Source organism: Mobula birostris, chromosome 18 (genome assembly GCF_030028105.1).
Source record: "Mobula birostris isolate sMobBir1 chromosome 18, sMobBir1.hap1, whole genome shotgun sequence".
Classification (NCBI taxonomy): domain Eukaryota; kingdom Metazoa; phylum Chordata; class Chondrichthyes; order Myliobatiformes; family Myliobatidae; genus Mobula; species Mobula birostris.
The window spans coordinates 22972239-22997760 of NC_092387.1; the positions used below are offsets into that span (position 1 = coordinate 22972239).

At 40.3% G+C, this 25522-nt stretch overlaps 1 protein-coding gene across 1 annotated transcript in view; it reads right to left on the reverse strand.

The window, feature by feature from the left end:
• Positions 1-242: 242 nt before the first annotated feature.
• Positions 243-25522, reverse strand: part of ppcdc (phosphopantothenoylcysteine decarboxylase) — an 88082-nt gene continuing 62802 nt past the window's right edge. The window contains exons 4-5 of the mRNA XM_072281964.1: positions 19410-19578; positions 243-885 (exon numbers count right to left, since the gene is read on the reverse strand). Coding sequence (XP_072138065.1) covers positions 782-885; positions 19410-19578 — 273 coding nt within the window. The 3' untranslated portion in view covers positions 243-781. The remainder of the gene's footprint in view (positions 886-19409; positions 19579-25522) is intronic.

Sequence of the window (25522 nt, forward strand, 5' to 3'; positions counted from 1 at the left end):
TCTTTCTTAAACTTTTCCCCTTTCACATTAGAGCTATGCACTCTAATATTTGACATTTCTACTCGGGCAAAAAGACTGCCTAACCTGTCTATGTCTCACAATTTTATAGAGTTATATCAGATCACTTCAGCTTCTGACCTTCCGACGGAAAAAAAAAATCAGTTCCATAATATTGTGTACAAAGCAGCGTCCTGTGATGCATGTTGTGACTTTGAATGGGCCACGAGTTCAGAGCTGTGGATACAGATCTTTATTCAGCACAAGCAGAAAATTCAGGGCAAGTCCCAGTGGAACACCCTCTCGGCACAATTTCTCAGAATTCACTGTACATTAGGGTTTTATGTTCTTTAAGCACAGATTAACAGCAGGTAGTTAAATACAGTTTTGATGGTTATAATTATATAGTTTGCTTCCACATCAATTTAAATAAATGAAATTCATTAAAAATATATACAAATTAACACTTTCACCTTTAAGAATGCCTTTAGATACATCCTTTATATTTTTGCTGATTTATTCAGACAAGTCAATACAATGCAATCTGGGATTAAGGTCAAAGGATTGTTTATAGATTAATCTTATTACTCCAAGTGGGAAGAAAACAACAAAAATATAGACAGGGACTTCAGTGTGCAGTATTGAATGAGTGGTGTACCATCAGAGGGACAGCCATTTATTGGAAGTGAGAGCTACATATTGAACTACAATTCTTCAGTAAAAGAGTTCAAGGTAATGGATAGTCACTGTAAAGCTGATTTCTCAGAGCTGTATGGCTTTCATTTTACTGTTGGTGCTCTGTCTCTCCAAGGCTGTAGCTGTGTGATTGTTCCAGGTACTCTTGCACTTTCTCTACGATTGTTGATATCTCTGCCATTGCCCCATAACCTATATAAAGAACAGAACGTAGCAGTCAGAATCAGACATGGTGAAAATGTAGCTACCTATTGGGATTTTACAATTCACTAATTTGTCATGCTTACCTGACCTAGCCTAAATGAAACAACAGACAGATTACAAAGTGGCCCAGCACCGTACTGCACCAGTATTTAGTTGCCCATCTCTGGTTGCCCTTGAGACGGTGGTGGTGAAATGCCTCTTTGAACCACTGCAATCCTTGAGGTATAGTTATATACCAACAATGCTCTTAGGGAAGGAGGTTCGAGGATTTTGACCCAGAGATAGTGAAGGAATGGCAATATAATTCGAAGACAGGATGGTGTGTGACTTGGTGAGCAATTTCCAGGAGATGGTGTCGCGTGGTTTGCTGACCTTGTCCTACTGGCTAGTAGAGGTGGTGGGTTTGGAAGGAGCTACCTAAGGAATTTGGTGAACTGCTGTTGTGTATCCTGCAGATGGTACAAACCGCGGCTACTGTGCGTCAGTTGTGGAGTGAATGGCTGTGAATAGTGCATCTATCAAGTGGGCTGCTACATTGTGCATGGGCTTAGAGGCATAGAGAACTTGCCCTTTGGCCCATCTAGTGCATGCTGACTATTATTCTGCCACTGACCTGCACCCAAACCAAAGTCCTCCATACCCCTCCCATTCAGGTACTTGTCCAAATTTCTCTTAAATGCTGAAATCGAACCTGCTTTCACCATCTGCTGGCAGCTTGTTTCACACTCTCATCACCCTCTGAGTGAAGTTGTTCCCCCTCATGTTCTCCTTAAACATTTCACCGAACCTCAGTGGAAGAAGTCTGCTTGCATTTACCCCTCATAATTTTGTGTACCTCTATCAAATGTCCCTTCAGTCTCCTATGCTCTAGGGAATAACGGTGTTTGTTGAGTGTTGTTGAATCTGCACTCACCCAGGCAAGTAGAGGGTGTTCCATCATACTCCTGCCTTGATCCTTACAGATAGTGGACACACTTTGGGAAGTTAGGAGGTGAGTTTCTTGTTGTGGGATTCTGAGTCTGTTGTCATCACATCGTGCAAATGGCTACTCGGATTAACAGGTAATACTAACCCCCAGGGTTTTAGAGTGGATTCAGTGGTGGGAAAGCCATTTAGTGTTAGCAGAAGAGAGAGATCGATTTTCCCTTGTTGGATATTGCCATTGTCCGGAGCAAATATTGCTTGCAGTGACAGACTAAAGCACAGAATGTTGCAATTTATGGTGATAATTCTCCACTATCCTTTTTTTCAAATGGACAATTAAAAGTTGGCCCTGCCAGTGATACTCACATTCCTGTGTTAAAAATTTACAATAAACTTTACATATTGGTAATCCAAATATAACCTCTTCAGACTACCATACCCTTACACTTCTGTCCCCAAACATTCCCAGCCTTCTTGTTCCGCCAATTGCATCTTTATCTATACAGTAGCTCTGTCATTCTACGCCTCCAGTGATCACTCTAGTGCTGTCTGTGTACGGTTTATATTTCTCCCCGTGGCCTTCTCCTGTGCTCATATGATTTCCCAGGAAGCTTTAGTTTACTCTCACAACCCAAACGTTTATTGCAAGTTAATCAGCTAACCTCCACCCCCACCCCCAGTATAAGCAGGTGGTTAGAGGATGGGCATGTGCAAGAGAACAGTGGTGGGAAATGAGAGGGAGAACAGGACTGATGGAAGTGTTCTGAGAGGAGTATAGAACTGATTGACAATATCAAGGCTAGAGAGAAACTCAACCATCATATCAAAGATATGTTGCACTTAGGTGAATCCCATTCATATTAATGATGACACAGACGGTAAAAGATAGCTAACTGTTCTAAGACTCCAGCGTACCACCGAAGTTTAATAAATCCACTGGAAATTCCACAGCTGACTGAATGGCTTTCTACGTTGTAAGGAAATATCTAGGCAGGTCCCAACAAAATCACAGATTCACCAATGAAAGATTTCTGAAATCTAATGAAACAAAGAAAGAATTTCAATAATAGTGGAGTGACATTGTTAACAAAATGGAAAATTAATATTATGCTAAGAAAGGATATTACTTTAAAGAATCCTGCTGCAGAATCTTTACTGATGGAGCTAGGAGGAAGAAAATATTGGTGGGGGGGGGATATATACAGTGGATTCCAGTTAATTGGGACACACTGGGACCAGTACATTTTGGTTCAATTAAGCAATTACCCCAATTAGCTGAAGTTAAAAAGGTCCTAAAAAAAGGCAAACTACCAGTTAACTGAGTAACAAATTATGTATTTAAATAAAAGGCAGAACAAGTTAGAACACAGCCAATACTACTATGAAACTGTGCAGTTTATGACTGTAAATCAGTAAGATCAGTACATAAATAGTAGTGATGATGTACAAGATGCTACTTAGTAAAACAGAGATACATGGGATAAGAATACAACTACAATAACTACTGTATGTGTGATTTATATCTACATTTACACCCAGTAGTCACTTTATTAGGTACACCTGTACACATGTCCATTAGCGTAAACATTTAATACTCTGCAGATGCTGGGATCAAAGCAACACTCACAACATGCTGGAGGAACTCAGCAGGTCGGGCAGCATCAGTGGAAGCGATGCGTCGACGTTTCGGGCAGGACTGAAGAAAGATGGTGGGGGAGGGTTGGAAGAAAGTTGGTAGGTTAACCTTCTTACAAACCTACCAGCCTTCTTCCAACCCTCCCCCACCTTCTTTCTTCAGTCCTGACGAAGGGTTCTGGCCCGAAACGTCGACTCATCATTTCCACTGATGCTGCCCGACCTGCTGAGTTCTTCCAGTGTGTTGTGAGTGTTGTTAACGTAAACATTTAATCAGTCAATCATGTGGCTGAAACTCAATGTATGAAAGCATACAGACATGTTCAAAAGGTTCAGTTGTTATTTACACCAAACATCAGAAAGTGGAAGATACATGATCTAAGTGACTTTGACTGTAGAGTGATTGTTGGTGCCAGACAGGATGGTTTGAGCATCTCAGAAACTGCTGATCTCCTGGGATTTTCATGCAAAATTCTCCATAGTTTACAGAGAATGGTGTGAAAAACAAAAACCACCATTCAGTGAGTGGCATTCTGTGAGTGAACATGCCTTGTTAATCAGAAAGGTCAGAGGAGAATGCCAGACCGGTTCAAGCTGTCAGGAAGGCGACAGTAACTCAAATAACCATGCTGTACAACAGTGGCATGCAGAAGAGCATCTCTGAATGCACGACACATTGAGCCTTGAACTGGATGGGCTACAGCAGCAGAAAACCACACTAGGTTCCGAGGTGTACCTAATAAAGTGACATGGAATAACTAGATACAACTACAATACTGTGCAAAAGTCTTAGACTTTTAGACTGTACTATGTATTTTGTCTTTCCAGTTATCAAATAACGCTTAATACTACAGAGCTAATATGAAGCTAAGAACTCTTATTCCTGTTTCCCAACCACCTTCCTATTTTAAGCAACATACAGTGGATGTTTCTGAATTTTTCAAACTTTCACACACTGATGAACAAATACCTTAGACTTTAGAATCACTACCCCAGCTTTGAAAATGATCTTATCTCAGCTTGTTTTTTCACAATATGTGCAGATTCTGTCAGGCACAAAAAACGCGTGTTCTTGCGTTGAAATCATATGCAATATTAATAATAAACTGGTAAAACATATTTTATATTGTGTTTGTCTCTTTTTGATTTGCCCTCTGAAACTGGATTAGTATTTGTTTCCATGACAACCAAGTTTTATCCAAAGTAACTCTCTAAAAGAGGAATGTAATGACTCCCACCCAATAAAATTATGTTAAATTCCAAGATTTCACAAATGTAATTTAAACATGTGTATCTCATCTCCTTGTTAGTTTATATAGTTTGGACTAAGCAGTGCTTTAACAAGAAACAGACTAAAAAAAAATCAAATGGAATTAGTTACTACAAGGGTTTCATATTATACAGTATGTGCTTCTGACAAATTTGGCACTTGTAATAGGAATTTTATTCTACAGTTAATAGGCAAAGAAATTTTGTATGACATTGAATGAGAGTTCAATAGGTCTATATAATTTACTCATTGACTATGGCAGCACAATTGCCTTTGAGTCAGAAAAACCCATAAATTCAAGTCTTCCTCAAAGTACATTATCTTGGTTAATACTGATGCAAGCTTTGAATTAAGGGCAACACTTTTCAAATTACCCAACTTACCACTTGCCTCAACTGGGATTAATGGATACCACACTCCATTTGGAAAACAGTTCTTCCCAGTCTGTGTGGCAAACATCAAGTCAAACTGAGTTTATTGTCAAGTGTACAAGGACGGTCAGGTACAAGTACAATGCAAAACTTGCTTGCAGTAGCATATAGGTACAGAATATAGATTATACAACAGCTGTAAGGTTTGTGGTGGTGTGGATCATGTAAAAGCTTGTTGTTGGTTAAAGCTATACCTGAATGGAATACAAGGTTACTGGCATAATTCTTGGCAGTGTGGAGGAACAGTGGGATCTTGGGGTTCACATCCATAGATCCCTCAAAGTTGTTGCACAAGTTGGAAGGGTGGTTATGAAGGTATGTGTTTAATTGGACTTCATTAGTCAGGAGATTGAGTTCAAGAGCCACAAGGTGATATTTCAGCTCTATAAAACTCCGGTTAGTCCACACTTGGAGTATTGTAGTTGTGGTCTCCTCATTATAGGAAGTCTGTGGAAACTTTGGAGAGGGTGCAGGGATTTACTAGGATGCTGCATATTAGAGAACATATCTCATGAGGAGAAGTTGACTGAGTTGGCTTTACTCTTAGAAGTGTAGGAAGATGAGAGGTGACTTAATAGAGGTGTGTAAGATGATAAGAATGAAAGAAAGAACCCCAGTGTGGAAATGGGTAAAATGAAGGGGAATGATTTTAAGGTGACTGAAGGAAAGTACACAGGAGATGTCAGAGTCCAGATTTTTTTTAAACAAAGAAAGTGGTAAGTACATGGATCCATTCTAACCGGGGTGGTGGTAGAGGCGGATACATTAGGGAAATTTAAGAGACTCTTAGATAGGCACATGGATGAAAGAGAAATGGAGGACTAAGTGGGAGGGAAGTGCTAAACTAATCTTAGAGTAGGCTAAAAGATCGGCATAACATCGTATACCCATGGGCCTGTACTGTGCTGTACTGTTCTATGTTCTATAGAAGACATGAAACAGAGAAAAAGAACTGTGCAAAAACAAGATACTAGTGCAAAAAAAAAGCATAAAACCAGGGACAAGTCCATGATAATGCAAGGTGTACCCTTCAATTAGTACCAAGGAACATAATCACATGGCAACTTGAGGGAGCTTGCATTGCACAAGGATCAAAAATGTCTCACTTTGTTTTCCAACTCCTTGTTTTGGTCAATAGCAGGACCATTATATATAACCAGACTGTGGATACCGTACGTCTCAAACTAAACAACAGTGTAGAGGGATCAGAAGTGGAAAGAGTGAAAAATTTCAAGTTCCTGGGTGTCAACATCTATGAGGATCTATCCTGGGCCCAATATACTGATGCAGTTACAAAGGCGACATGAGAGTGGCTATATTTCAGTGGGAGTTTGAGGAGGTTTGGTATGTCACCAAAGGCTCTTGCAGATCTCTACAGCTGTACTGTGGACACATTCTAGTTGGTTGCACCACTGTCTGGTAGGGGTGGGGGGTGCTATTGAACAGGATCAGAATAAGCTGCAAACTCCCAAATATCCAGGACATCTTTAAGAAGTGATGCCTCAAAAAGGCAGCATCCAGCATTAAAGATGCCCATCACCCAGGACATGTCATCTTCATATTGCCACCATCAAGCAGGAGGTACAGGAGACTGAAGGCACTCCCAATGATCCAGGAAGCACTTCTTCCTCTCTGCCATCAGATATCCGAATGGATATTGAATCAATGAACACTACCTCACTATATATATGCACACACACTTTTTTATTATTATGTGTTGCAACGTATTGTGCCACATAACAATAAATGTTATGACTTATGTCAGTAATGGTAAACCTGATTCTGATTCTTCTGCAGACATTTAAATACTCCTGAATAATCCAATTTTAGACTTCCCCGAGACTTTAGTTTTAAATTTCCCTGAGACTCTGAAATTGTATGGGTTGTCTGGGTGTCGGTTACTTTAACTTATGAAGGTTATGCTGTTATCAATATATAACCAGTGATAGAAATAATTGCTGAAGAAAGTTTTAGATTATGTCCATGAGATATCGTAAATGTTATCTTCAACTGTGTGTGAAATAACTTTCGATTAACTTAGCAGATGGGCTACCAGTTGGGGAAACTCCCATGATAGCAGTCCTGATTAATATTTTTGTAATGATTACTGATTATCTCTGTTCTGTTGTCTCTGGCCCTACTGGCAGCATGCTTAGATCAGAATGCTGTGGGATCCAGTGATGTCCTAGAGACTTCAGTGAAGAAATACACACCACCACTTTGGTTCTGTACTAAAGGGATGCTTGCATGATGATATTGACTGTAGGATCATTAATTTGAAAGCTGTTTGTCCTTTTGAGTCTCTTACAAATCTCATTCTGAATGGGGGGGGGGTGAGAGTGTCTAGAAGGTACTCCTACATTCTGGCCATCCTATAAGTAACTTCCAAAATAGTTTAGAGGGGCATTCATTCTCCTGTTGTTTGTGGGATCTTGCCATGCAAACATTTACCACCACATTTACCGACGTGATAGCATAGCGGGACAACACAGTAGAGTAGAGAACAGCCATGATAATGTAGTGGGGCAGGTGCGGTAGGGTACAACTACCATATTGCTTTACGGTGCCAGTGATTGGCGTTCGATTCCCATCGCTGTCTGTAAGGAGTTTGGAAGTTCTCCCTGGGACGGCCACGTCTCTTCCGGGTGTTCCAGTTTCCTCCCACATTCCAAAGATGTCTGGGTTAGAAAGGGTTAGTAAGTTGTAGGCATATTAAGTGGATGCTGGAGGCATGGCAACACTTGCGGACTGCGCCCAGCACCTCCTTGCACTGTGTTGGTCATTGATGCAAATGACGGATTTCACTGTATGTTTTGGCATACATGTGACAAATAAAGCTTATCTTCATAACCTTTATCTTTTACATTTCTCAGATTACAAAGCATTTTGGAAAGCCAAAAGATTCCAAGAAAAGCCAATATGGTTATAACTGCAGTCGAACTTCCTAACGAGATGCATCATGTTTGGCATGGCTACTTATCTGCCCAAGACCGTGAGAAATAGCAGTAAATTGATAACACAGTCCAGTTAATCACACAAGTCAACCTCCACTCCATCATTTTGGTCTACACTTCCTGCTGCCTCAGGAAAGCAGCCAATGTAATCAAGAACTCCTCCCACACCAGTCATTCTCTCTTCTCCCCAGACCCATTAGGCAGAAGATACAAAAGCATATGTACGACCAGATGCAAGGACAGCTTCTATTCTGCTGTTATCAGACTTCTGAAGTGACTTCACATGCACTAAACAATCTACCAGATCATGCCCGTTGCACTTTATTTACCTACCTGCACTGCACTTCTGTGGTAACAGTAACAGCGATATTATATTTTGCATTCTGTCTTATTTTTACTAACTCTGTGTTTGGGATGATCTGCCTGGATGGTATGCAGACTAAAGTTTTTCACTGTATTACGGTACATTTGACAATAATAAACCAATAACAAACAGCAGAAATAGTTTGCAAGTCATGTTGACCTGAAGAAATTAAAAATCAGTGGAAAATATAGCTGCAACAAGCCAAGGATAGTGGATGATTAGACAAAACAAATGTCTTAGTTCTTGCCGAATAGTGGAAGAGGTTTTCTGAATTAACTCTTTCTGGATTGAAGTACTTCAACATACAATAATCTACTAATCCAAGATCATTTCCAAATAAGAAGTAACTTGTGTGATTCTCTTTGCTAAAAGCAGAAGAATCAACATGGGCTTATAAGAGGAGTGGTCTGTGCTTGAGACCTGGAATGGCCTGAGCACAGTGTCTGACTTCAACTGGGTATAATTAGTGGGAAATGGCCTGATTCAGCAAAAATGCAAAGGTGGTGCCACGTGTAGACCTTGGGTCAGGGTCAGCGAAAGGTAGATGCAGCAGGGCCCGATGGATCAGGGCTAACAGAATCCAAGTATAAAGGTGAAGAACTGACAAAGGAAAAGAATAATAATAAAGGTTTTCAGAGGTAGAGCAGCAAGAACTCAAGAGTCTAATAAGAGGGAACTGCCTAACAACCAACTATCGCAAGGAAGACCCCTGTGCCTGGGGCAAGCAAAGGAAGGATCACTCAGGAGATCTCCTATTCTGAATGCAAGTGTAAAAAGCCACTTGGATGAGCACTGGTCCAAACAGAATAACAGAATGTAGGAGTTACATGGATATTCGAATTTGATGTAATGATCTAATGGAAGGAGTTTGAATTAATAAGGATTTGTGTCGATATTCACGTAACCTAAGTTAGCTAACCAAGGTAAGGGTCAACAGTTAGAAAGCAGTCACCCAGCAACATACTTAAATAAAAACATGGCTAACCAAGGCAATGTGAGGTTAAACTAGGGCACTTAGCTCAACCATTCAGATAATATGTGGACTGAGTTCCCACAGAGCAGAAGATGCCTGCAGCCCCTCAGCATATAGCAAATGCATCCCATCGCTTTCCCAACCTTGTACATCAGTAGAGGCTGAACATAAATTGAGCATTTGTAATCCAGGGAGGACCTATGTCATCTTCGACTAACTGGAGTCTGACAACCCACACTCATTCCTCAATTGCACCTTTTTTTTTGAGATACAGCGCTGAATAGACCCTTCCAGACCTTCGAGCGGCACCTACCAACAAACCCCGATTTAATGCTAGCCTAATCATGGGATAATTTACAATGATCAGTCAGCCTACCAACCAGTATATCATTGGATTGTGGGAGGAAACCGGAGCACCTGGAGGAAACCCATGCAGTCACAAGGAGAACGTACAAATTCCTTACAGGCAGCAGCCAGAATTGAACCAGCATCGCCTGTACCGTAAAGCATTGTGCTAATCACTACACTACCATGCCACCCCCTTGTACTTGTGCACAAGGAGAACAGCCTAGCACCTGCAACCAAACTGCTCTGAAATTTGAACAAAGAAATGCCATTTTTGTACAGAAATTGAATAATTGGTTATAGATATCGATCCAATAGAAGCTTTATTTATTTCTGAATCCCATCGTTTGCAAATTTAAGTACCAGTCAGGTGTTAACATCCAATTAAATCTACATGCTAGGGATCAATAATACTTGAGAATTAGTAAAATAACTGTCTAACAGTTAGTGGTGCCCTGGAATCCTTCACTAGCATCTTTATCTTGTTTTGGTGTGTTCAGTGACCTTGGTTCCCAGGTTTAAACTGGAAGGCTGTACAAAGGAGAGTTGGGCTTTCAAGGTTGTGCTCAGCCTGTGTGACTGCACTACGTCTGCACACTGTCTCAGTCAGCTTATCACCTTGACTGCTGCATTACTGATCCTCCAGATATAGAAAAAGCTGTACAAAGTGTCTGCACTCTGTTCTGTTAGCACACCATTTAACCCTTTCCTTGCTGCAACCTCCAAACCTGTATAAAGAAAGACAACAATTTGCCTCTGATTTATAGGGTGGAATGGGAAACAAACTGGAGGATTTTGTATTGCTACCCAGCGATCTGCCACTGGAAGTGCAAGAGAGGATACTAAATGTAGAGACTTGTTTGGTTCATGTTCTCTCTTTGGAAACTATCATCCTACCCTGATCCTCCACTACACATTTCCCTCTCACATTAAAGCCTTGCCTTTTAGTATTTGACATTTCCACCCAGGGAAAAAGACTGACTGGCTACCCTATCTATGCCAATTGAAATTTTTATCCATTTCTATCAGGTCTCCCCTCAGCTTCCAACACTCCAGAGGAAACAACACAAGTGTGGAGACTGAGGGAGGTTTACAAAATTGTGAGAGGCATAGATAGGGTAGATTATCAAGAGTCTTTTTGTTCCTAGGGTTGAAATGTCAACTACAAGGGGACATTGCTTTAAGGTGAGAGGGGAAGTTTAAAAGAGATGTGCAGGATCAGTTTCTTTGAACGAAGGGAGTACAGGTGTCCCCCGCTTTTCGAACGTTCACTGTTACGAAAGACCTACATTAGTTCCCTGTTTTCGCTAACAGAAGGTGTTTTCACTGTTACGAAGAAAGGCAGTATGCAGAAAAAAAACAGCACGCGATAAAAAAGCAGCGCCTGATAAAAGGCAGCGCGCGCCCTCAGCAGCCGCTCTCCCCCGGATTCGGAACGGCATTCTCGCTGGCATTGCTTAGACACGTACCTGTGAGCAGCCGTTAGCAAGATGAGTTCTAAGGTATCGGAAAAGCCTGAAAGAGCTCGTAAGGGTGTTACACTTAGCGTAAAACTAGACTTAATTAAGCGTTTCGATCGTGGTGAACGAAGTAAGGACAAAGTGAGTTTGGCTTGTGGAAGCTGTCGAAGATGATGTTGAAGAGGTTTTGGCATCCCATGACCAAGATCTGATAGATGAAGAGCTGATGCAATTGGAAGAGGAAAAGCTAACAATCGAAACTGAATTCAGTAACGAAAGTGAAGTCGTCCAGGAACTGAACGTGAAGCAACTGCGTGAGATTTTTGCTGCAATGATAAAGAACTACTTTAATTTTGAAAGGGTACGTCAGTTTAGGGCATATTTGCAGGATGGTTTGAGCACTTACAAAGAACTGTATGATAGAAAAATGCGCGAGGCTCAGCAGTCAAGCAAGCCTTCCACATCAGCTACAGTAGACGATGAACCTCGACTTTCGACATTGAGGCAGGCAGACATAGAAGAAGATGAGCTGCCTACCCTCATGGAAACAAGACGACGATGAGATGACACCTCAATGTCCCACCACCCCAACCCCCAGGCTGCAGACAGATACCGATTCGTGGAGAATGCAGCGGTAGCCGGGAGGCACGCAGCACATCTTTAAGAAAAAAGCCAAAATAAACAAGATAATTAACTAGGTGCCGCCCGGCACGTAATTGTCGGCCCAGATCAGAGGCGATTGCCGATTGCGTCGCCACTGGTCTGGGCCGATATTTATGTGCCAGGCGGCACCTAATTAACTAGCATGTTTATTTTGGCTTTTTTCTTAAAGATGTGCTGTGTGCCTCCCGGCTACCGCTGTACCCCTGCATTCTTCACAGATCGGTATCGGTCGGCGGCCCGGAGGGTGGGGGCCACTGTACCACACAAACTCCGACGACTCAGCTTAACACACCATCATCAGTGTGCTAGGCCCTGTCTTCCCGATTCCCGTAAGTGATACTACACTGTACATACATTATTTCTATTTTATATAGGCTGTGTATTTTTATGTGTTATTTGGTATGATTTGGCAGCTTCATAGCTTAAAGGTTACTGAACAGAGTGTTTTTGCTAACAGCGCTTGCATGAGATTTTCGCTACAGAGAACAGTACCGGCAATGATTGTGGAAAAGTATTTCTACTTTATATAGACTGTGTATTTATCATATCATTTCTACTTTTACTATATATTACTGTTATTTTAGGTTTATGTGTTATTTGGCATGATTTGGTAGGTTATTTTTGGGTCTGTGAACGCTCACAAAATTTTCCCATATAAATAGTAATTGCTTCTTCGCTTTACGACAATCCGGCTTACGAACCGTTTCATAGGAACGCTCTACCTTCGGATGGCGGGGGAAACCTGTATTAGGTGTCTGGAACAGGATGCCAGGGATGGCGGTGGAAGCAGATAGTAGCATTTTGAGAGGCAATTCAACAGGCACGTGAACATTTAGATACAGACCACGTGCAGGCAGATAGGTTTGGTTTAATTTGGGACTAAAATTAATGGTCAGCGCAGACAACTTGGGCTGAAGGGTCTGGTGCTGTGCTGTTCAATCTTCTATTGTGAGACGAATACCATCTGGGCTATGAATGACGAATCTATGCTTCAGAGCATTTGCTGTCTTCTGATCAAGAAGATGACTTAATTTTCTCAACAAATGACAACAATTTTTTTTTACAAGTTCAGCTTTTGTGTTTACTTTGTTCCTTATTTTATATAAGGCAGCCAAGTAAAGACACAAAGTAAAGTTGCTTGAATGACCTTATGTGGGATGGCATTACAATGCAGCTAAATAGAACTAGCTCAGATGGGAATCTCGGTCAGTATGGACCAGCTGGGCAGAAGGTCTTGCTTACATGCTGTGAGCCTACGAGAAGCTCACTAGTCATTATGTTTTTAGAGGCATACTACTGCCTTCTGCAGATGACACTTTTGTTTAACCGTGGACTAGTGGTACTTTATTTGTATTGGAGCACTTGCTGATAAAAGTTTACACACACTTTCTGTCAGTCTTTACTAGCTTTAAAAGTTCTTATCAAAGGAGCATAAACATCCATTTTCACACCAGTCCAGATAGCAGGCGCCTTCAGGTGATCAACAATCAATTAAACCCTTTAGAAGGGCAAGTTCTATTACAATATTTTTCAAGATTGGGACGGCATTGCAGCATAGTGGTTAGCACAACACTTTACAGTACCAGTGTCCCAGGTTCAGTTCCTAGCACTGCCTGAAAGGAGCTTGTACATTCTTCTGCTGACCACATGGGTTTCCTCAGGTGCTCTTGTTTCCGCCCACAGTCGAAAGATGTACTGGTTAGTGGGCTAATTGGTCATTATCAATTGTCCCAAAGGGGTCCAATACCCTAGCAGGCAGGTTTAATAGAGCTGGTAGGGAGGGTTTAACTAATTTGGCAGGGGATGGGAACTGGAGTGATAGGGCTGAGGAAGGGGAAAACAGAAATAAATCAAAGACAGCGTGCAACAGAGATGATAGAAAGGATAGGCAGGAGATGAGGCATAATCACAGCCAGTGGGATGACTTACAGGACAACAGAGGTATGGTGCAGTTAAAACAGAAAGCAACAAATACTGGACTGGAAATGTTATATTTGAATGCATGCAAAATATAATGGACGATCTTGAAATTCAGCTACAGATTGGCAAGTATGATGTTGTGGCCATCTCTGAAATTTGGCTAAAGGATGGCTGCCATTGGGAGCTGAATGTTCAAGGATAGACGGTGTATCGGAAAGATAAGTTAGTAGGCAGAGGGGTTGGTATGGCCCTGTGTATAAGAAATAATATTAAATCATTAGAAAGGGATGCCAAAGGTAAAGAGTCGCTATGGGTTAAGTTAAGAAACAGCAAGGGTAAAAGGACTCTAATGGCAGTTGTATACAGGCCTCCAAACAACAGCCAGGATGTGGATTACAAATTACAGCAGCAGATAGAAAAGGCATGTCAGAAGGGCAATGTCATTATAATCGTTGGGGATTTTAACATGAAAGTGGATTGGGAAAACTAGACCAGTACTGGACCTCAAGAGAGAGAATTTGTAGAATGTCTAAGGGATGGCTTTTTAGAACAGCTTGTTGTTGAGCCCACTAGGGGATTGGATGTGCTGGATTGGGTGTTGCGCAATGATCCGGAGTTGATAAGAGAGCTTAAGGTTAAGGAACCCTTAGGGAACAGTGATCACAATATGATTAAGTTCACTTTGAAATTTGAGAAGGAGAAACTAAATTCTAATGTGACGGTATTTCAGTGGAGTAAAGGAAATTACAATGACATGAGAGGGAAATTGGCCAAAGTTGACTGGAAAGGGACACTAGTAGGAAGGACAGCAGAGCAGCAATAGCTGCAGTTTCTGTGAAAAATGAGGGAAGTGCAAAAAGATATATTCCAAATAAAAATAAATTTTCAAATGGAAGTAGGACACTACCATGTTTGACAAGTGAAGTCAGAGACAAAGTAAAAGCAAAGGAGAGGGCATACAAGGAAGCCAAAGCTAATCTCCTAATGATTCTTTTAGTTGCTCTCTGTAGGTTTTTAAAAGTTTCCCAATCCTCTGATTTCCCACTATTTTTTGCTTTGTTGTATGCCCTCTCTTTTGCTTTTACATTAGTTTTGACTTCACTTGTCAGCTATGGTTGTACTATTTTGCCATTTGAGTATTTCTTCATGTTTGAAATTCATCTATACTGCGCCTTTCTCATTTTTCCCAGAAACTCATGCCATTGCCGCTCAGCTGTCATCCCTGCCGGCATCTCCTTCCAATTTATTTAGGCCATCTTAGTAAAAGCAAAAGAGAGAACATATAAGGAAGCCAAACCAGTGGGACGATAGAGGATTAGGAAGCTTTTAAAAACCTGCAGAAGGAAACTAAGAAGGTCATTAGGAAGGAAAAGATGAATTATGAAAGGAAGCTGGCGACTAATATCAAAGAAGATACCAAAAGGTTTTCTAAGTGTATAAAGGGTTGAGAGGTGAGGGTAGATATAGGACCAATACAAAATGGCGCTGGAGATATTGTAATGAGAGATGCAGAGATGGCAGAGGAACTGAATGCATATTTTGCATCAGTCTTCACATTGGAAGACATCTGCAGTACACCAGACATTCAAGAGTGTCAGGGAAGTGAAGTATGTGCAGTGAAAATTACAACTGAGAAGGTGCTCAGGAAGCTTAATGGTCTGAGGGTGGATAAAACTCCTGGACCTGATGAAATGCAACCTCAGATTCTGAAGGAAGTAGCTGGAGAGATTGTGGAGGCATTAATAATGATCTTTCAAGAATCAATTGATTCTGGCATTGTACTGGATGACTGAAGAATTGCAAATGTTACTCTGCTATTTAAAAAGGGTGGGAGGCAGCAGAAAGGAAACTATGGACCTGTTAGCCTGATATCGGTGGTTGAGAAGTTGTTGGAATTGATTGATAGGGATGAAATTACAGAGTACTTGGAGGCACATGTCAAGATAGGCCAAAGCCAGCATGGGTTACTGAAAGGAAAATCCTGCCTGACTAAACTACTGCAATTTTTTGAGGAAATTACAAGCAGGGTAGGCAAGGAGATGCAGTAGATGTGGTGTACTTGGATTTTCAGAAGGCCTTTGACAAGGTGCCGCAAATGAGGCTGCTTTGCAAGATAAGAGCCCGTGGAATTACAGGGAAGTTACTGGCATGGGTGGAGCATTGGCTCATCAGCAGAAAACAGAGAATGGGAATAAAGGGATCCTATTCTGGCTGGCTGCCAGTTACCAGTGGAGTTCCACAGGGGTTGGTGTTGGGACCGTTGCTTTTTACAATGTATGTCAATGATTTGGATGGTGGGATTAATGGATTTGTGGCTCAATTTGCCGATGATACAAAGATAGGTGGAGGAGCGGGTAGTGCTGAGAAAATAGAGAGTCTGCAGAGAGACTTAGATAGTTTAGGGGAATGGGCAAAGAAGTGGCAAATGAAATACAATGTTGGAAAGTGTATGGTCATGCATTTTGGTGGAAGAAATAAACAGGCAGACTATTATTTAGATGAGGAGAGAACTCAAAATGCAGAGAGACAAAGGGACTTGGGAGTCCTTGTGCAGGATACCTTAAAGGTTAACCTGCAGGTTGAATCGGTGGTACAGAATGTGAACGTAAAGTTGGCATTCATTGATAGAGGTATAGAATATAACAGCAGGGATATGATGCTGAGACTCTGTAAAGCACTCATGAGACCACTTGAACTATTGTGTGCAGTTTTGGGCTCCTTATTTTAGAAAGGATATACTGACTGGAGAGGGTTCGTTGAGGATTCATGAGAATGATTCCAGGAATGAAAGGGTTACCATATGAGGACCATCTGGCAGCTCTTGGGCTGTATCCCCTAGAGTTCAGGAGAATGAGGGAGGATCTCATAGAAACATTCCGAATGTTAAAAGGCCTGAACAGATTAGATATGGCAAAGTTATTTCCCACGGTAGGGGATTCTAAGGTAAGGGGGCACAACTTCAGGACTGAAGGACGTCCATTTAGAACAGAGATGCAGAGAAATTACTTTAGTCAGAGGGTGGTAAATCTGTGGAATTTGTTGCCACGAATGGCTGTGGAAGACAAGTCATTGGGTGTATTTAAAGCAGAGATAGATAGGTTCTTGATCAGCCAGGGCATCAAAGGGTATGGGGTGAAAGCAGGGGAGTGGGGATGACCGGAAGAATTGGATCAGCCCATGATTGAATGATGCAGCAGACTCAATGGGCCGAATGGCCTACTTCTGCTCCTATATCTTGTGGTCTTATGAGGCTAGGGTTAAATTGGGGGTTGCTGGACGGTGCGCTCAAAGGGACAGAAGAGCAGATTCCACACTGTACCTTGATAAATAAAAAAATAAACAAAAAGATTGGTTAATGTTTTTCCTGTACGCAAGTGTAAGGAGAATGAAATAATTGTTACTCCAGATCAGATGCAGCACAAAAACTACAGGAGATAAAGAATGCAATAATAATTGTTTCAATCACACAATAAATATAACTACATAAGATCATTTATATACAGATTAATTGTGCTTCCATAAAGTGAAATAAGTTGTACATAAGGTACCTAATGGAAAATAGGAAAATAGTGGTGGAATTAGTGGGTGGAGGTGTTGATCAGTCTTGTTACTTGTCGATGACGTGACAGTCAATTAGTGCACAAGTCCCACAATCGCAATGGAGCAAATGGCCATCCACTAATTCAAAGATAGATACTAACTAGGTCACTAGAGAAAGTTCCCATGCTCACTCTTAAAGCAGTGCCTCTGACAGAGCAACAAATATCTCTAATTAATGTCTCATTATATAGTAATGTTAACAAAATATTTATTTTTAGCAATTCTTATTTGTTTTCTAAAATAAAACCAACAGACAGAGCATGTAGGTAGAGGTAGTTGGTGACTTAAATTCTTGACCCAATACAAATTCCTGCCCAGATTTGTTGCTGATAAAGCATAGCAGCTAGTGGAAAGTGCACTCAGACTATTTGACACAAATGAATGGATGTTCAGTGAGTGTCTTAAATGAACAATGACTCCAACTTCAACTCAAAAGTATCAGTAGATTTTTAAAAAATAATTTCAGTCCTGTTAACCTGGCAATTCAAATTTCAACACGTACCATTCTACGTGGTTGTATCACTGCCTGCTTTGAAGGCTCCAATGCACAGGATCAGAAAAAAAAAGATGCAGAGGGTTGCAAATCCAGCAAGCTCCATCACGGCCACTGGCCTCCCCACCAACGAGGACATCTTCACAACACAATGCCTCAAAAAGCAGCATCCATCGTTAAGGACCCTCACCACCCAGGATGTGCCCTCTTCTCATTACTACCATCAAGGAGGAGGTAGAAGAACCTGAAGATGCACATACAATGATTTAGGAAAATTTTCTTGCCCTCTGCCATCAGATTTCTGAGGGTTCATGAACTTATAAACACCATCTTGCTATTTTGCTCTTTTTGCACTAATTAATTATTTTTAAATATGTATTTCTTCTTGTAGCTTATCTTTTTATGTATTGCACGGAACTGCTGCTGCAAAAGAACAAATTTCACAACATATGTCAGTGATAATAAAGTAAATTTTGATTCTGAAAACAAAATTCCAAAATCAAGTAAATTTGCAAAAAGGATCTATAAAAGAAAAGCAGAGCATGAATTAAACTAGTGGCTTAAATTTTAATCCATCCTCAGATTAATACATTTGACATAACCTGTTGCATTCCCTTCTAATCTTTGTAAAATTCTCAATGACTTAAAAATATTCAATTAAACTATTGGGCCTGGCTCCTTTCTTCTCATTTACCTGCCAAATATTTATCCTTAAATCAAAATTAAAAACAGCATTATAATCATGGAATGCTTTGTGCGAGTGTGTGTGTGGGCGTGCACCCGCAAAAGTTCAAACTTCTAAGTTTAAAGTAAATCTATTATAAAAGTATGTATACATTCAGTGACCACTTTATTAGATACACCTGCTCATTAATGCAAATTCCTAACCAGTCAATCATGTGACTGCAACTCAATGTATAAATGCATGCAGACATGGTCAAGAAGTTCAGTTGTTCAGATAGAATATCAGAAGGGGGAAGAAATGTGATCTAAGTGACTTTGACTGTGAGATGATTACTTGTGTCTCAGAAACTGTTGATCTTTTGGGATTTTCACACACAACAGTTTCTAGAATTTATGGAGCATGCTGCGACAAACAAAAAAAATTCAGTGAGTGGCATTTCTGTGGGTGGAAATGCTTTGTTAATGAGAGAGATCAGAGGAGAATGGTAAGATTGGTCCAACCTGACAGGAAGGTGACAGTAACTCAAATAACCATCTCCCACAACAGTAGGGTGCAGAAGAGCATCTCTGAAAGCACAACACACCAAATCTTGAAATGGATTAGCTACCACAGCAGAAGATGTTGGTGAACCTAATAGGTGTGCCTAATAAAGTGGCCATTTTATGTCACCATATACTATCCTGAGATTAATTTTGCTGATTAGCTGTTAAAATTCCAACTTTTCTACTCTTCGGGTTATCAACAATGCCAGATAAATGCCACTACATTGGAAGAAAGAATGAAGAATTCACACACCTTCATCTCCACAAAGCAGTTTCTTTACAATGCATGGAACTTCAATGTAACCGAAGCCTTTCAGTGTTTGGATCTGTGTGGCTGTGATGGGATGCTCCCACATTGCAGTGTTCATGGCTGGGCAGAACAGCAACGGCCTTTTCAGATCCCAGGCTCGAACAACACAGGTCTGAAACAGAACAAATAAATGCACAGAATGATTAATCCTATAGTCAATTATTGTACTTACTAAGATGATAACATAAGTCCAAAAAAAGTGCCTTCACCTTCACAGCAAATATTCAATGAAGAGTGTTATATTGTCTGCCCTCAATAAAGTACATAGCTCATGTTACTATTAATTTTCCAGTGCAGTTTATCATGTATTTTATTCCTGGGGGAGAAAAACTGCTTCGCAAACCTTTCAGTAAGGCTGAAGAGATTCATGCGTTATACAACATCACATATGGATAAGGAGGTCCCCTCATTTTACGGTAAAACAGCCAGAGTAACTGGACTGGAAGAAAGGTGTGCCCATTTCTAGTCTAGTGTTCCCAGATCAGGAACTCAGTTTGATTATTTTTGCTGACCAGCCATCTCATGACTTGGAACACTTAACAGGCTATTAAAATTGTATTTCTAAATTCAACTAATATAACAAGTGCAAAGAATGTTTGTTCAAATGGTTTGCCTGCTGATCATGTACACCTACACAAATTAGAGTTATTCTTCAAAAGGAAGTGAAAAACATCAAGAGTTTTATTAATGTAACCACTACAGCAGATTATAAAGTTTATGTTTATAATCTACAGTAGCAGCTGATCAGAAACACAAACAATTCTGCAGATGCTGGAAATCCAGAGTAATACTTAGAAAATGCTGGAGGAACTCAGAAAATCAGGCTGAATGCATGGAAAGGAATAAACGGATGATGAACAGAAGCCAGAATGGCTTCTTTCCTTTTTCTTTCCAGTCCTGATTAAGTGTCTTGGCCTGAAACATCATCTGCCTATTCCTTTCCATTGATACTGCCTGACTTGCTGAATTCCTCCAGCATTTTGTAAGTGTTACTCTGCAGTAGCAACTGTTAATATTTGACATTAACTTTCATAGAAACACAGTAAATAAAACCAGTAAAAAAAATCACTTGAAAACTTTGATGGACGACATGGTAGTGCTAGTACATTGCTTACAAATTGGGGTTCATTGAACAATTTGGGGTTCATTGAACAATTTGTTCATTGTTCTCCCTGACCATGTGGATTTCCTCCAAGTGCCCTGGTTTCCACCCAAATTTCAAAGACATTCGGCTTAGGAATAGTGATTGTGGACATGCAATGCATGCATGGCAATACATGCAGGTTACTTTCACTAATTAAATTTAACACAAACAACACATTTCACTGTACGCTTCAATGTTTCAATGTACATGGGACAATAGAGCTAAATTTAATCTTTAATCCATCACGAGACAATGAACCATGAAACTATCTTCAGTACAAAGTGACAAAGTGACATCCTCTCTCTTGTGACTATACCTCACCCCCAAAGAGCATGTTACCATAGTGACACACACATAATGCTGGAGGAACTCAGCATGCCAGACAGCATTGATGAAAAAAAGTAAATCAATGTTTTGGGCCAAAACCCTTCGGCAGGATATCATAGGCTCCTTTAGTCTGGGAGCCGAGTTCACAGTGGAAGCACCATTTCTATAAGCAAATATGCAGATTCTGAAGCAAAACAAGTTTTGATATCTATTGCATGGAATAATTCAGTTCTCCTTGCTCCCTTGGTATTCAGAAGCTTATGCAAAACAACAATGCTGCTGCTCTGCTTTCTGATGATGAGATCCCACAGCAGATAGTACACCTTCATCTCTTACTACCCCTATTCTTCTTCATTTCACCTCTATCACATTTTCATTTTATCTAGCAAATGGGTCATCCCATTTTATGTGGCCCATCAGGTAGCTCAAAGCTCGAATTTGTTACTAAGGTATGTATATCATCTACACATTTGAGATTCATCTTCTTGCAGACACCCACCCTCAGTTTTTTGTATTCTCTCTGCATTTAGAAAATAGTCAACCCTTTCATTTCTTCTACCAAAGTGCATTACCATACACTTCTCGACACTGTATTCCAGTGCCATTTCTTTGCCCATGCTTCTAATCTGTTTAGGTCCTTCTGTAGGCTCTATACTTCATCAAAACCACCTACCCCTCTACCTATCTTCCTATCATCTCCAAACTTTGCAACAAAGCCATCAATTCCACCATCAAAATCCTTAACATATAACATAAAAAGAACTGATCTCAACACAGACCCCTGTGGAAAACCACTAGCCACCAGCAGCCAACAAGAAAATGCTATCTCTATTCCCACTCTTTGCCTCCTGCCAGTCAGCCACTGCTTTATCCATGCTAGACTCTTTTGTGTTATACCATGGGCTCGTAACTTGTTAAGCAGCTTCATGTGTGGACCTTGTCAAAAGCCTTCTGAAAATTCAAATACACATCAACCAAATCTCCTTTGTCTATCCTGCTTGTTATTTCTTCAAAGAATTACAACAGAATTGTCAGGCAAGATTTTTCCTTGAGGAAACCATGCTGACTATGCCCTATTTTATCATGTGCCTCCAAGTACCCTGAAACTACATCCTTAACAATCGACTCCAACACCTTCTAAGCCACAGCGGTCAAACTAACTGGCCTATAATTTGCTTTCTTCCGCCTCTCTCACTTTCTGATGAGTGGAGAGTGACATTTGCAATTTTCTAGTCTTCTGGAACCACTCCATAATCAAGTGATTCTTGAAAGATCATTACAAATGCCTCCATAATCTCTTCAGTCATCTCTTTCAGAACCCTGGGGTGTACACCATCTGGCAAGGTGACTTATCTACCTTCACATCTTTCTGCTTCCCAAGAACCTACTCCCTAGTAATGGTAAATTCACACACTTCATAACTCCGACACCTGGAGCTTCCACCATACCGCTCGTGTCTTCCACGGTGAAGACTGATGCAAAATACTTATTCAGTTCTTCCACCGCTTCCTTGTTCCCCATTACTACTTCTCCAGCAATGTTTTCCAGCAGTCCAATATCCACTCTCCTCTCTCTTTTACACCTTGTGTATCTGAAGAAACTTGGTATCCTCTTTAATATTACTGGCTAACTTACTTTCGTATTTCACCTTTATCTTTTCAATGACTTTTTAAATTGCCTCCTGTTGGTACTTTAAAGCTTCCCAATCCTCTAACTTCCCACTATTTTTGCTCTATTATATGCCCTGCCTTTGGCTTTTATTGTTGGTTTTGACCTTCCTTGTTCGTGATGGTTGAGTCATCCTGCCTTCAGAATACTTCTTCCTCTTTGGGATGTATATAGCCTGTGCCTTCCAAATTGCTTCCAGATCATTGCACAACACCCAACCCTAATCCCTAGTGGGCTCAACCTCAACTCTAAGAAGCCATTTCATAGGCATTCTAGAAACTCTTCCTCCTGGAATCCAGCATCAATCTCATTTTCCCAATCTACCTGTGTATTGAAATCCCCCATGACAATTGTAACAATGCCCTTTTGACATGCATTTTCCATCTCCTGTTGTAATTTGTAGATCAAATGCTTACCACTATTTGGGAGTCCATATACAACTCTCATTAGGGTCTTTTTACCCTTGCAGTTCCTTAGCTCTATCCACAATGATTCAACACCTTCTGACCCAATGTCACCTCTTTCTAATGAAATAATCAGTTTAGAAAAGTAAATCTTGTGAAGTAATTTTGCAAGGTGCCAGTAAAATGACGCTATAGGTCAGCAGCACCATTTTGGGTGTTAGGACATGACTTGTGGAGAAATGTGTTGATTGCCTTTCACATACACATATGAGCCAATTCCCATCTGAGCCTTGCCACAACTAAAGGTCTCACTTTACAACTCATGTTCTATTGTGAAAACACATTGGATGCTTGTCAGTCTTTGTTGTGTGTGTTTTTTCGTGGATTCTATTGTGTTGCTTTGTTTTGTGGGTGTCTGGAAGAAGATGAATCTCAAAGTTGTGTATGGTATACACAGTTGATAATAAATCTGAATTTTGAACTTTCAATTTCCGGGTGGTATATGGTGACATATATGCACTTTGATAATAAATTTACTTAGAACTTTGATCTCTATCTCCTCCTTTTCATAATTTTTTCACCAGTAACACCACTCGTAGCATCTTCACAGCCAAGAAAGAGTCCAATTTAGGCTTAATCACTATAATCATGAGGCTAGCAGTTAACTCTCCGCAAAGTATGATGGCAAAGAAGCCAGCAGTAAGTGAGCATTACTTTGTTCCGACAGTTAAGTGCAACCAGATGCCCAGTGTCAAGGGTAATTGTGTAACCAGACATAGACCACGGTCCCCACAGAGGGCGCCTGCAAACTCTGGTAATAATCACTTGGAACAAAGGAGAGCAGTCAGGGAGAAATACTGGCTCTAAAAGCTGTGCTGAAGTAATAAGAAGAAAGCCCTTAACTCCAAGTGGAGTCGTCGGGATGCCGCCATGACGATGTTTTTTTTTTAGCAGGCTTTCTTATTTGTACTAGGCCGAGTTGCTTGCTCGACGCTCAACCCAGCACGGATGGAAAGCATGCAAGGGAACCTGCCTTCGCTCCAAACTCCGGCGCTAATGCCACTACACCACCAGCCGGCCGCTGAAATAAGAGATGTTGTGTATTTAGTATTTCGGTAGTGTTTGAGTAATATTGTAAATATATTGCTTGATTGAGCATTGTTTCTTTAAATAATTAATTACGAATTATATGCAAAAGTAACTGATTTGCACACATCATGACACTACCACATGATACGTGCATGCCTCACTTAAAGTAAACGCGAAGTTAGAATCATATTTTGGACCCTTGCCTTTTCCTTTCAGTTACTTTTATGTTTTGGGGTTACAAAACGTAACAGTGGTGACGAAGTATTTTTAAAAAAACGAACTCAGGACGACTATCTACCTGTTGAAGCACAGCAGGATGTTCCAGTTAACAAAACAAATGCAGCAAAATGGGTTTGAGTTTAAAAAAATCAATGCAGCACGTGTTCTTCAGAAAGAAAGGCATGATCAACTTCAAAAAAGGCAGAAAGAAGAATTCACAGATTCATAAACAGTACTCTTTTGATAATAATAATTTTTTATGAAGCAGAAATTTTTGGCTACATTAGAAAGATAGAAATGTTTCATCACACAACAGATAACTGGATTTTGTATACTGAATGGATTGAGCAGTATTTTAAAGCAAACAGAACAGCCGATAACAAGCAGGTGCCAATTTTACTGAGTGCATTGGATTTAAAGGCATACAGTTTGGTTTGAAGTTTAACTGCTCCAACCAAACCAGCCAAATTGAGCTTTGCTGATATCTTCAAATTAATGCAGGAACATTTAGAACTGAAACCATTATTGATTGCAGAATGCTTTAGGTTTCATAAGTGGAATCAAAAGGAAGGGGAGCTCATTTCATCGTACATGACGGAATTGAAGAAATTGTCTGAGTACTATCAGTTCAATAATGGGCTTAATGTTGCACTGAGGGATTGTTTAGCTTGTGGAATCTTAGTACAAATTACATTTAAAAGAACAGTTGAAATTGCTGTATTAATGGAAACAGCAGACTGAGTTGCAGTCAGGAATGAAAGTGAGCGTGAACAAAATTGCAACATGTAACAGAAACTGGCCTGGTCAAACAAATTGTTTTACCGTTGTGCCAGGGACTCAAATATACCAGATCAATTCAGATTTAAGAGCAAAACTTATGGAAAATACAACAAAGAAAGTTATAAACAAAGAATATGTCGGTTAGACAAAAACAAATGGATTGCACAGGGAAGAGGAAAAGTTAAAAAGTTAGGTTGCAGTTTTAAAAAGAGCATTAATCTACATGCTGTTGATGAAAAATCTGATAATGAATCAGAATCAGATTTATTATCACCAGCATGTGACGCGAAATTTGTTAACCTAGCAGCAGTTCAATGCAATACATAATATAGAAGAAAAAAACAAAATAAAATAATAATAATAATAAATAAGTAAATCAGTTGCAGTATACATATATTGAATAGATTAAAAATCATGCAAAAACA